A 14,242-nucleotide genomic window follows, 5' to 3' on the forward strand; every position below is an offset into this window, starting at 1 on the left:
GGCTCTTAGTAGAAGCTCTGAACATAGTCATTCAATAATTGTAAGCTTGAATGGGATTTGGCTGCGGGGGGATGTGTGTGTGGAATTGCTACAGTATAACCTAAAGGAATTCGCAGTTTCCAGAATGCAAGGAAATCCTACCTCACTCTGTTCTTCTGCTTAAACCTGGTGATCTATCTTGTACTTCAACATATATTCATTAGCGCTTGCCATGTGCCGGGCACTCTCCAGGAGATAAAATAAGTACGACAGACCCCCTGCCTCAAAGAATTTAGAATTTAGTGGGAGAAGCTAACAATGCGGACATAATTGCCCAATGCGAGAGACGAGTTCACAGTTACAGGTGTATAGCGATTGCCAGAGCGCCCCAGAGGGAGGCACATGTCTTCCTTCAAGAGAGAAGAACAAGCAGCTGGGGAAGGTTACACCTGAGTTAGGAGGAGTTGCTCAGATGGAGAAGATGATTCTAGCCCACCCAATCGGCTTACACAAAGGCTGAAGCCGTGGCTGCATGTTCAAAACACCGCAAGTCATGGTCTTGAGCTGGAGATGCAAAGGAACACAGTGATCTGGGGAAGTGGGCTGTTCCGGGTATGCTAAGCCTCAATTTGGACTGAATCCCGTGGAAACCAGCAAAGGTTTGGATTCGGACCCGAAAGGAGCTGGGCTCAGAAAGCTAACTGGTGGTAGGGGTGACTCCAGAGACAAATAATCTTGAAAATTCATCATTGCAATTACTCTTCATAGCTATTATTTATGTTGCAAATTACCACTGCGTTTGTTTCTGCCACTGCTTTGCTGAAAAGGTCTGGCCCTGTAGATCGTCACCTCTACTGTGTGATGTGAGGGATCCCCAAAGGTGCTCTCTGTCCCCCAAATTTGGCCTGTCCAACCCCTCCATTGACCACTTCCCACCCAACTTCCATGGCCAATTCTCCCAAACTCCTTGGGACATTCTCTAAAATTAGCTCATAAGAACCCCACATACTGTTTTATGTACCCAATGTCATTTGATCCTCACAGAAATCCTGTAAATTAGATAGCTTCTCCAACTTGCAGAAGAGAGAAGCCTGTGAGCTGTGTCAGGGTTCACACCACTAGCTAGCAGAAGAGAAGACTGGAAGCTAGTGTTAGTTTCTCTGTACCTTAGGGGTCTCTTCAACACAAACTAACGAAGTGGTGCCTTGGGCCTGCTGGAGTCATAACAGAAATGGAATCTAGGCATGAAAGGAGCTCTGACAACTCTGGACCAAGGAAGGAATTGTCACGGTGAGAGAGAGGGTGGTGCTGGAAGGCTTGGGATTCTTCCAAGGGGAGAAGGAACTGAAGATCCATTCATTTCCCTAACACTAGAGGTCCTCAGGTTGTGGTGCACCCAGTTTTCACCCAGGGAGCTTGTGGAACATGCTGGATCCAGAGTCCCCCCGAGATGTTCTGACCCTGTAGGTCTGCAGTGGGGCCCCGGAAGCAGCCTGATCTCCAAGCTCCGTGTGACGGATGCAGAGGGTCTACAGACGCACCATCAAGGCAGTAGCCTAAGCCCGTGGTCCACGTGAGTGGCTGGCTGCGGAGAGTCTACAAACAAGGCAACTGAGGCCCAGAGGAGTGACCTGCTCACGGCCCCAGAGGCCTCGTGGCAAAAGGCGAGGCCTCGAACCAGCTCTCCAGACTTCCAGCACAGCACTTCCTCACCCAGCCCGCTGGGCCCTCTGTAGCCGGGCCCTCTCCTCACCGATTTATATTTTGAGTAGGAACCCAAGATGCCAGTTCTTTAATGAGGTTGTCCACACTACAATTTATGAGGCCAAAGCCCTCGGCAGGACTGGTCTCTGCCAGGCTTAATTTACACAGTTCTCAGACCTTCCAACATCCCCATTAACGTCAGCGCAGAGGCGGCGGCTGTTAGTCTGCGAGCACTGTGGCTACGTCCTCATCATGTCACCATCCATTTTCATGTCTCTGGGCTTCTTTACCCTTGAGCACCTGATTCTCCTCGTCCCGCGAAGCAGTAAGTTTCCACTGGGAGCCTGGCCCAGCCTCTGGGTTCCAGCCAGCCCCACTCCTGACCTCCCCATGCTGTGGAAGTCAGCCTCCTCCCACACGTCATCTCTCCTTCTCTTTAATTAAGAGCAAGACCCCCTTCTCACTGATGCAGCACTCAATTTTTCCCCCTTTAATGAGTGTCATTAGTTAGGCAAGAGCAAGCAGGTGGGAGATGGCCTGAAAGCTGATACAAATGTGCCTTTTTTAATGCTACATAAATCACCATAATTAAAAATTAATTAAGTGCCCTAAAACTTGACATTTGTTTAAAAAAAAATTGAGTTAAGAGAGTTGTGTAGATTTTGTAGCATCAAATCTCCAAGACATGATTGAAGGAGGGGAGTATGTGTGGGTTTCTGTTTTGAATGCGCAATTAGGGAGAAGGAATCACTCCCAGCGAGTGAACCCAATGAGTCACCCATGGTGTCAAATAGAGGTTCATGTAACCTCACCCAGGCCACACGTGTCTCAGGTGCAAATCTGAACTGATTTCTACTGCACCCAGAGGAGAGAAATGGGCAAGCAAGTGTCATGCTGTTTCAGGAGAGATGTTCCAGGATGCAAATGACAGATGACTGAGACAGGAAAAGCCAACATGAGGAAACCAGGGGAAGCTTGGTGGGTGAGTGACTTGGCAGCAGGCTCTAAGGAAGTCATTAAATGGTCAGCATTAATAAAGACGACACACACTGTATCAGGTCAACCCTGTAAACAGAGAGCCACCAACAACCATTGCTCAGAACTGCAGAATCAGGATGTCGAAGATGGAAGGGGTCTTGGAGGTCGGGTTTGAGGCCACCCCCCCTCATTGTACCAGGGGGCAGTGGAGAACCCAAGGGGTAAAAGACCCATCTAAGACACATAGGTGCTCAGGGGCAAATCCGCCAGCCCTCCAAGGAAGTGGTTCTCAACCTGTGCTCATGAAAATCATGCCCAGAGCTTTTAAAACCACCAGTGCCAAGGGCCCGTCCTCCAAAGATACTGGTTTCATTGGTCCAGGTGGGCCCTGAGCATCAACAGTATTTCCGACTTCCCAAGTGACTCGCTGGGCCGTCAGGGTGCTGCTCCAGAAGGCGATCTAATCCAAGTGATGGGAGAAGAACCCCACCCGGGATCATCTGACCAGGTTCTGGGCCTTCCCTGTGGTTTACTAGCTGTGAGACCTCAGGCAAAGCACCTAGCAAGCAATTGGTTGCATTTTGTAGCGCCTTACTGCTTAGAAAGCATTTCTCTATCCGTTATTTAATCTCTTGAGTCCTCAGTCTTCTGATTAATCAAATGGGAATAATAATAACTATTCTACCAGTTTTTTATGAGGTTCAAAGAGAGAAGGATTAGGAAAGCACATTGTAAGCTCTTACAATGCTATACAAAGGTAAGGAATGGTGACAGTTTACTACCCCCAGAGACTTATATTGTTATTCTGGGAAGAACTACCTTTTCAAAGGTAATAAATAAATTTCCATACAGAAGACCCTTGCTAACAAAAGGTCCCCAGGCAAGCGTTCTCCCCAGAGTGGCTTGATCTTAGCTCTCCCTAATCTTGCAGTGATTAGGGCATTTGGTGTTTCAGTGGTTTCCAGGAATCACAGGCACTCGTGGCTGGAAGGCATCAGGATGTGCCAGAAGAAAGTGGGTGCTGGATCTTCTTGTCTAAGCTCCGCCCCTTCCTTGCTGCATTGGAGCCGGTTGTGACCATCCAGGGCCTCAGGTTACCCTATTCCACAAGCCAGAACAATCATTTCACAACCACAGAAAGGATGCTGTTTCAGAAACTCAGGCCCTTGATTAAAACCATTCACCAAGGGTACTTTCCTCCTTGGAATTTATGGGGCCCATAAAAAAAAGAACTGGAGAAGACAGAGCAGTTGTTTTTTTGTTGTGCTTCATTAGTTTTGAGTTTGGGCTGCTAGAAGAGATCAGAGTACTAGGCATCCATCTAATTGAATCTCTCACAAGCATAAAGTTCCCCGTGGTATGGAGGAGGCTGTACGTCTCCAGCCGGGGAGAGGAGGTAGGGAGGGGCAGGTAGAAGCAGGGCCTAAGGGGCTGGCTTCTCTGGGCTGTGGCTGTGCAACAGAGAGGTCCTGGGGATAAACACTGGGGCATCCAGAGAGTGGAAGCGGCACACCCCTCCCACGACTGGACCCCTTCTTTGTCCAGGTTTGGGAGTAAAGGGCAGGGATACTGACTCCCTGCCCTTTCATACCCATTATCACCACTCCTGAGGACACTCATCACCTGGGGAGGGGGGACCCCATAGACAGACACGGTACAAAGGATAGAGAACACGATGTGAAAATGTGGGTTTCCACCAATCTCTCCAGCAGTCCATGTAACCACTCAGAGCCTTTGTATTCTCAACTATAAAATGGGCATGATGATAGCTTCAGTGGATAAGTTCAAGTCCCAAATACTGGGGTGGGGAGACCTCGATACAAGGTACTGTTATAGATTCATGGAGATAAGACTTGATCCCTTCTTTCAAGTCACTTAGAGTTTGGTGAGGAAGACAGGCATGCAAACGGCTGGTTATAATGTATCAGCAGAACGTCTACCAAGTTAAATGCAAGAAGAAGTAATGTGCTATGGTATCCCAGGGGAAAGGACAGTCCATGGATGGGGAGAGAATGGGAGAATCCATGAAAATGTCACAGATGAGGGGCTGAGATCTGTATCCCCTTTGCTGAAAGAGGAGGAGTTGGTGGAAGACGTTCCCTGATGAGAGGGCAACCTTAGCAATGAGAGAGCAAACCAAGGCCTACGAAAGGCGACCCACACGTTACCTACCAACCCCACATGGAACAAATTCTCTAAGGTGCAAAAGAAGAAGAAGAAATCACCAAGGAAAATATGGATAGGTTTAGATTACATACAAATTTTAAACTCCTAGATACCATTATAAACAGAATGAAAATACACGTAAAATACTGGGGGAAAATGTGAAGCATGTAATAAATAGTTTCACATCCTTATTAATAATGTCGTACAATTCAATAGGAAAACGTGAATACCCTAACAGATAAACTGGCAAAAGGAAGTGGGCAATTCCCTAAAAATCAGAGTAAAATAAAGCTAATAACACATGCAAAAAAATATTCACCCTCGCAATCACAGAAATACAAATAAAACAGCAGGGGGATACTTTTAGTTAAAAATAGTGATAATATTCAGGGTTGGCCAGGATGTAGTAACAGGAACATGCATGTATGAACACAGCTGGTGATAGTGTAAATTGGATTAATTTCTAGAAAGCAATTTGGCAATATGTGTCAAGGGCCTTTAAAATGTTTATACCCTTTGATTCAGTAATTCCACTTCTGGGAATCTATCCTATGAAAATAATCTGAAAAGCGGGTGAAAGTTTATGCTCAAAGATACTCTTCAAAGTGTTATTATAAACAATCTAACAATCCAGTCATTGACTGATGTTGAAATAAATTATGGTACATATCACGTAGTATTATAGCCATTAAAAAGTATTCTTATGAGGACTTTTTAAGCCCTTGGAAAAGCTTGTGATATAATTTTAATTAATTTAAGCAACATACATATATGACACAACTATACACACCTTTAAAGCACAGGCCAAAAAAAACGAAAGAGAAATCTACCGAGATGTAAAACATGACGGCTTCTGGATAGTGGGATTCTGGGCATTGTTCTGTTGATTTTTACCCTGGTTTTGAACTTTAGACAATAGGCATATATTTTTCAAGTGAAGGAAAGTAAAAGAAACTGTAAAAGTAAAAGCTCTTTGGGGAACGACAAGTAATTGGTATATGAAACGTGCACGTGTTCGTGAAAACACACGATGAGAAACAAGGCCTAATCATAAGGTGTGAAGAAAACAGGACACAGCTTACATTTGTTTCCAAGTTGAGGAAGGCTTGACAGGCGTTTTATGTGGCTCATGTTTTCTTCGGTCGGGCTGGGAATGAGGGCCATAAGGTCCTAACTGTATTTCGTGATCATGTACAAGGCATAGGAAAAAATACTTTGGAAACTAGAAATCACCAAGCAAAAGTGAAGGAGAATTTTTCTTATTATCCTAAATACGTTGACGTCTTCCTCACATTACTCCAAACTCTTGCTGCTATCACCAGGTCTACTTCGTACTTTGACCTTCTTGTCACCCTCCTATCAGAACCCTGTGATTATATTGGGCCCGCCTGGATAAGCAGGATAATCTCCCACCTCATGATCCTTGTCTTGATCTCACCAGTAGTCTCTTTCACCACATAAAGTAACATATTCACAGGTTTGGGGGATTAGGATATGGGTATTGGGGCAGGGTGGGGGGACACAGCATTATTCAGCCAGCCACAGAAGCATAACCTAATGTGAAGGGTTTTTGTGAACCCTCCCAGGGGCCAGGCACTGGCTAGGGCTGGGAACACACAGAGACTCAAGCAGCTTAGCGGAGAAGATGGGAGCATACACGTGTGTTCTAGTGCCAGGTTGCAACGAACCAATGCCAGATGCATCTAGAGCACAGCGTTCATGGGGAGAGACAGAGAGAGGTGAGACGGGAAGGGAAATTTGGGCCCACATCACAAAGGACCTTTAAGAACAGGTTAAAGGGTTTGGATGTGATTCCCTGAAAGAAGAAGGGCCTGTGTTTCCCATGCCCAGGAACTACTGAGAACGCCCAGCCAGGCTGGAGGCTGGTCTGACAATGCCAGGTAGCCATCCGCCATCAGCTGACACATTGAGCCTTATATGGACTAGCCTGTGAAAGAGGGCCCAGGGCCACCTCCAACACCCCCTTCCATGAGATGGAGAGGCCAGCTTTGCAGTCTGACAAGTTGGGTCTAAATCCCACTTATCAGCTGTGTGACCTTAGGCAAGTCACTTAACCACTCTGACTCCATTTCCCCACTTAGGAAATGGACACTATTAAGACTTGCCTGGCTTCTTTACAGAACCAGATGGGCTGAGGTGTACAGAGAGATTCTAGAAGTAAAGAGGCTGGACTTGATGTTAGTTTCAGTGCTGTTGGGAACCAGAAAATCATGGAATTTTAAAGACCATCTAACCTGGAGAGTCCCACATCACAATCAGCTGTAAGGTTTTATTAAAATAAAATTTAGTAAAGAAGAGTCTAATTTCACAGCCAGGGTTAAAGAAGCCCGCCCCTCATGTGAGGCCCAGAGAAGCTGTGGGGCTTGGCCAGGTGAGGGTCCTGGTTCATCCTCTCCACCACTCAGCTGAGCATTGAGGTAGGTAGTATGGGGGTGGGAGGACTGTTGAGGCACTAGCTACCATCGGGATAGAGCTAGGAAATAGGACAGAGAGCAAGGCAGCCAGACCTGGGGGGTGGGGATAGGAGGTCAACTCAGGTGGGCCGGACTGGGGCGTGAACCCGCGTCTTCCCGGACTGGGGCGTGAACCCGCGTCCCCTGCATCAGCAAGCGGACTCCCAACCACTGCGCCACCAGGGAAGCCCTATGTGCCATTTTATGTTAGCTATCCTAGTGGGTGTGCATCCGTCACATTTCATGGAGGTGGCTTCCATGTCTCTCTCCCTCACTGTGGACAGAGTGGGTCTGGTACTCTTCCCCATACCAAGATCCCATACCAACTGAGGCTGGGTATCAGGAGGCACAGTCAGAAATACCAGCCAGGCCCTTGCTAGGCGGTCCCCAGGCAAGGGACCCATTCAGTAGGCAGGCTGGGCCAGGCCAGCTGAAGCTTGGCTCTCTGAGATCACAGGTTAATAAATTATCATAACTCATCATTCTTGATACAAAAGCGTATATCTGCTAATATGTTTGCTATAAACTGCCCCCTCTCCCTTCCTCCACTGGATAATATGACTTATCTAAGAATTTCAGAGTTGGACAAGACCTTGGAAATACCATCAAAACCCCTCCTTTTGTAGATGGGGAGACAGGGGGCCAGAAAGAGAAGGAACAGGGTCAGCATCACACAGCCATTCATGGAGGAGCCGATCCAGGGCCCAGAGCCCTGCTCTTACGACGGCGTTCTTTTCATTTCAAAACAGGAAGTGCTGTGTGTTTTAGTCACTCCAGTGGTGGAATCTGGGGTCAAGAGCATGGGGACGATATACTGGACCAGATATGCCTGTTGGTACCCCAAATTTGACCTTGAGGGGAAAGCTGTCTGTGTGCAGATGAGACTCCACCTGTAGCTGTCCACCTGGCGCACTAAAGCCGTGGGTTGGAGGACCCCAAAGTGTTGGGGAACATGGCTCAAACCTCGGCCCACTCTACTACTCACATCACAGCCAGGGGGCCGGGGGGTTAGGGCTTTGACTTCCTCTTAGCCTCCTGGTGTTGACCCTGGTTTCAGCCAGATGAAAATGGGGTAGTCTCAGACCTTGAGATGTGAACGGCGTGGGAGGGATGCTCTCCCCGCAGCCTTCCCACGGGGCCACCCAAGCTGACCAGTGTCATGTGTCTCTGTGTGCTCTCCAGGAACATCCCCGGGCTCCAAGATGGCCTTGCAGAGTTCCTTCACTTGCTGGAACGGAACAGTCCTCCAGCTCGGGCAGGCCTGCGACTTCCACCGGGACTGTGCCCAGGGAGAAGATGAGGGCCAGCTGTGCAGTGAGTAGATGGGGCTGCTTCGCCCGCCCTGCCCCACCCATGCCCACATGCCCTCCTTCCCCCACCATCAGAGGCTTGAATGACCTCCCTTATGACCAGGGCCACTTGTGTCCTTCTGGTGGCAACTTTCAAAAGCTACACAGTCTTCAAAAGACAGGGCTAGGACCCATGGTCTAGAAACCGCATATAATTAAGAACCAAGCAAGATCTTATAAGTTTTGCTCTCAACAGCCTCATGTATAGAGAAAAAGTGCAGACTAAAGCCCAACTCTAACGTGACATGAGAAGCCCTCTACGCCAGGACCTCCGTCACATTTTAAGCCTTTCTTTCATCACCCACCTGCCTCCCTCCTCCCCGCAACCTTCCATGTACCCCAGCTCCAGCCATATCAAACCACCTCTCAGCTCCCTCACACCTCCCTGGCTTTGTTTGTGTCCTGTCCCTTCCCCAGAATGCCCTTTCCCATCTTAAGTCATATCTGCTCCTTCAAGACTCACCTCAAGAGTCAATCCTTCTGGGAAGCCTCTTCTGACCATTTCCCACAAGTATAGTTGGTTCTTCTCCCTCTGGAACCCGCCCCCTGGAATCCATGCACTGTAACATTCATTACTTTTTAACAGCTTTTTAAAGATATAATTTACATACCATACAATTCACTCGTTTAAAGTGTACGATTTAGTGTAGTCACAACTGAGCAACCATCACCACAATCTAATTTTCGAACATTTTTATCACTCCAAAAAGAAACCCCTCGCAATCTCTCCTCATGTACCTCCAATCCCTCCCCCCCACCGACCCCCTCACCCACTGCCTAGCCCTAAGTAACCACTAATCTACTTACTGTTTCTACAGATGGGCATTTCATATAAATGGAATCATATAATATGCGGTCTTTTATGATTAATTCTTTCACTTAGCGCAATGTTTTTGAGGCCCATCCATGCTGTAGAATATATCAGTACTTCATTCCTTTTTATCGCCAAAAAATATTTCATTGTATGGCTGTACCACATTTCGTTTATCCATTCATCAACAGATGGGCATTTGGGTTGTTTCCACTTTTTGGCTATTATGAAAAATGCTGCTGTGAACATTCATGTATGAGTTTTTGTGTAGAGAGATGTTTTCATTTCTCTTGGAAATGAAATTTCCTACCTAGGAGTAGAATTGCTGGGTCGGATGGTGACTCTATATTTAACATTTGGAGGAACTTCCAAGCTGCTTTCCAGAATGGCTATACCATCTGACGGTCCCACCAGTATTGTGTAAGGATTCCCATTTCTCCATATCCTCAGCAAAACTTACTCTTTTCTGCCTTTTTTTTTTTTTTTTTTTTTGCGGTACGCGGGCCTCTCACTGCTGTTGCCTCTCCCGTTGTGGAGCACAGGCTCCGGACGTGCAGGCTCAGCGGCCATGGCTCACGGGCCCAGCCGTGAGAGAGCTTTTCCCGGGGATCTTGTGGGATCTTGTGGGATCTTGTGGGATCATGTGGGATCTTCCCGGACTGGGGCGTGAACCCGCGTCCCCTGCATCAGCAAGCGGACTCCCAACCACTGCGCCACCAGGGAAGCCCTATGTGCCATTTTATGTTAGCTATCCTAGTGGGTGTGCATCCGTCACATTTCATGGAGGTGGCTTCCATGTCTCTCTCCCTCACTGTGGACAGAGTGGGCCTGGTACTCTTCCCCATACCAAGATCTCAAACGATTTCTGGCACAGCATAGGTGCTCATTGACTCTTTGTTGATCAAAATGAATAAATGGGTTGGGAAACCTGGGTTCCCTAGAGGAAGCCGGTTGCTGAGGTCGCACTGGTAGTTAGGGGCAGAGTTAGACTCCCAGCACAGTGCTCCCTCCACTTGAAGACAGTGTTCTCGGCTGCTCCCTGGCAAGTAGTAAACACTCTAGAAGTTTTTTCCAGGGAAACCACGGACACTTCTAGCACACATATATAATGAGCTAAAAAGTAAACTGGAGCAGGGACAAGTAACACGGCATCTGTCCTTGTAGTGCTGTAAATCCAACACAGGGGCAGGGAGTGAAACAAAGATGTTGTGGTTGGGAAAGGATGCAGCAGCCTGGGGTGCTGTGGAGCTCGGACACCCAACAAATGCCCCTCCCCTCAGATACACCGGCCCCAAGATGCTGTGACCTGCCAAATAGCTTTTAAGAAGGTAACAGTGTCCCCCAGGTCATTTGGAGGACAGATCTTCCCTTAGGGAAAGAAAGGTTTTATTTATTCCCTTTTAAATGAAACTATAAAGAAATCCATTTTTCAATTTGAAAATCGTCCTTTTTATACAAAACTATCCAATGAAGTTTTCCAATAATCATGGAATAGTGGTTGTTCAGATAAAGCTCAGGAAAGAGTTGCAGGTAAAGCCCTTTGCTTGTTCCGCACTGTTCTGCTCCTGGCTTCCTCTCGGAGCTCTCACTACACACATGGACCAAGAGGAAGCTAGGCCTGCCCATGTTGCCCTGGACAGGGACCTGTCTGTGTGTCTCTCTAGTTATTTGTCTCTGTATTATTTCCAGCAGTGCCTCTGAGCTGTGTGACTTTGCTTTGGCCTTTTTAAAGTTTTTGATACCCACTTCCCAGCTGAGACACAGGTCAGGGAGTCCATGTCCTGATTTACAACTGGGGAAATGAAAGCACAGAGAAGGTAATTGATTTGTTCAGGGTCACACAGCATGTCAGGAACAGAGCCATGATTAGAGCTTGGAGCCTGCAGGATCCAGCCCATTATTGTGGACTTAGGGCACTTTCCCACCATTTCGGGGCTTGCCATTAATGTGTTTTCAGAGCCAACTCCAAGCTTGAGGGCAGCCTGGTCCCAGTAAGGAAGGCAGGCGCCTGGAGCCCAGAAGGCTTTTCAGCCACACTTGAAAAGCCATTCTGACCAGCTGTCAGAATGACCACTCCGCCCTGAAGAACACCCCCATGGAGCTCTTTGCTACAGAAGTCGGTTGCTAGAAGGGAAGGGGAGTTCAGTTAGAAGGAGGATTCTTCCAGTCTTTTGGCCACTCTGATCTTGGCAGTACTCAGTAAGTATCCGTTTCCTTTTTGGGCACCCCACTCTCTCTGGCATTTTTGCTGTTTTCCCTACCACACTGGCTGATGTTGATTCTGGAAACCATCCCCATGAAAATAACAACAACGATAATAATAGTGGCAGCTAACATTATTGAGTATTTTCTATATGCCAGGAGCTGCTCCAAACACTCTGCATGCGCTAACATGCAATCCTATGTGATGCTGTTATGCCCATCTTACAGATGAGGAACCAGATTAGTCCATGATCAGACTGTTAGCCAGTGGCTGAGCAGTGATTCAGACCCAGTCTGATTCCAAAGCCCGTGCTCTTAATCACTGCAAGCCAGTTTCACTTGTTTCGTGAGTTTCCAGCAGTTTCTAGCACAGCCTTCACTGCATATCTACCCAGGATGAAGGGACGAGGAAAAGGCAGGGAAGGTCCAGGGCTCTTCTGGCGGATACTCAGATCATTCGTCTCCACCCTCTAGGCCTCACTTTCCTCGCTTCTAATATGAATTGGAACATGATGCCCGCTGACGTGCTGACGCCCGTGATGCATTAAGGGCAGTGCTCTTGACCTCACTTGGTCCTTCCCAGGTGGTCTGGAACCTGTTAGAACATTTTCTCTGAGCAGTGGTCACTTTAAGCCTGTTGGGGATGTCCAGGTCTTCTAAGGAACCCCCATGAGGGTCAGTAATCTTGAGCGAGAGTTTTCAACCAAAAACTGCCATGGCTAGAATTTGGAGGGGAAACGTAGTTGTATCCTGTCAACTCCCAGCCTCAGCTCCGCACATTTTCTCTAGAAGGAATTACACGCACACACTAGAGCTCATTCAGCTTACCAGACGCAACCTTGTGGGACATTTCTGGCTGGGATAAGTAGGGGACCTGAAATGGAGGTGGTACCGCCCTTGCCCTTCTCCATCCGATCCGTTCACACCCCGTCCTCCAAGCCCACACGCCATACACCGCACACCTTCTCTTTCTAATTAAACATTGCCGATCCATGTTTACATTCCAGGATGCTGTAACCTACTGAAGGGTGTCTTCAAGGTTCCCTGTGTGTCCTGAGCAATGGCCTCGACGGCATGCAGTGCCCCAGAAAAGGGTCAGGTGGCCCCGCTTCATCCCTTGGTTGGGTCATTGACTCTCTCAGTATTGCAGGCAGCTCAGTCCCCCTCCACGTACTCAATAATCTCATCGGTTTGGTGGGCATATGCTTCCTATCAGGCAAAAACAGGTTTTTTTTTTAAGTTTATTTCTTTATTGTAAAGTAAAACATGTTGGTTGTAAAACATTTGGAAAATCAAAAAAGTACACAGGAGAAAATAATTATTGCCCATAAGCCTCCCTCTCAGACATTCAGAGATAACCATAATATTTTGATGTATTTCTTCTAGCACTTTTCCCATGACTCTATATTTTCAAGGAAATGTATAACACATATTTATCAAAAATGTTAACAGCGGGGCTTCCCTGGTGGCGCAGTGGTTGAGAGTCCACCTGCCAATGCAGGAGACACGGGTTCGTGACCCGGTCCGGGAAGATTCCACATGCCGCGGAGCGGCTGGGCCTGTGAGCCATGCCCGCTGAGCCTGCGCGTCCGGAACCTGTGCTCCGCAACAGGAGAGGCAACAGCACTGAGAGGCCCGCATACCGCAAAAAAAAAAAAAAAAAAATTGTTAACAACGTTGTCACACAGGAAGGAAAAGAAGTAGTGTCATCTGGCCTGGAGTTTATAGCTGGCAGCTCCTGGCAGCTGGTGCTAAGGTCACATCTCTATGACTCTATCAATTTGTGTCTCTTAGAGTGGAATCAGGTGTCATAAGTGCCAAATGTTCTGGGATTGATTGACCCACACACAGCCGATTTGGCCATCCAGCCAACAAAATAACTGGCTGCAGCCCAAGAAGGGGGTGGGTTAGAGCAGCGCTTCTCAGACATTAAGGTGCAAAGGAGTCACCTGGAGAGCATTAAAAATGCAGATTCTGATTCACTAGGTCGGGAAGTAGGAAGGAGAGACCTGAGATTCTGCACGTCTAACAGTCTCACAGGTGATGCAAATGTGACTGGTCCCTGGACCACATTTTGAGTGGCAAAGGGTTAGGAGACTGAACCCACTCCCATGTCATTCAGCAAATAAGTATTTAGGTCCTACAATGTGCCAAGCACTGAGCAGGCGATCAAAGGGGGTGACACCTTAGACGCGACACTGGGCGCCAACACTGCTCAGCAGTGGACTTCCCAGCAATTTCCCCAACCCGGCCTGATCTGCCAAGGGCTCGGTGCTGGTACCCACCCCACCATCGTCCTCAGGACTGGTCTTGCTGAGCACATGCCCTGATGTGCTTACAGTGTTGGAAATCCTCTCGGCACTCCTGCCCACCCTTCAAAGTTTTAATTGGCACGTAAATTGCCCGTTGACCTAACTATTTTTGCCTACCTCGTCTCTTTTTATTCAGTCAGCCAAAAAGAAAGGGGCTTCCACTCCCAGCTCACCCTGGACCCTCTGTCAAGCTGGGACAAGGACGGGCCTCCAGAAGGTGGAGAGTGCCAGTGACTTTCCTCATTCCTGTCCCAGCGGGAGGCATAG

At 47.9% G+C, this 14,242-nt stretch overlaps 1 protein-coding gene across 1 annotated transcript in view; it reads left to right on the top strand.

The window, feature by feature from the left end:
• Positions 1–14,242, top strand: part of LOC117200783 (ALK tyrosine kinase receptor-like) — a 690,386-nt gene that overhangs the window by 670,731 nt on the left and 5,413 nt on the right. The window contains exon 7 of the mRNA XM_033425214.2: positions 8,484–8,615. Coding sequence (XP_033281105.1) covers positions 8,484–8,615 — 132 coding nt within the window. The remainder of the gene's footprint in view (positions 1–8,483; positions 8,616–14,242) is intronic.

Source organism: Orcinus orca, chromosome 13 (assembly GCF_937001465.1).
Source record: "Orcinus orca chromosome 13, mOrcOrc1.1, whole genome shotgun sequence".
Lineage (NCBI taxonomy): Eukaryota > Metazoa > Chordata > Mammalia > Artiodactyla > Delphinidae > Orcinus > Orcinus orca.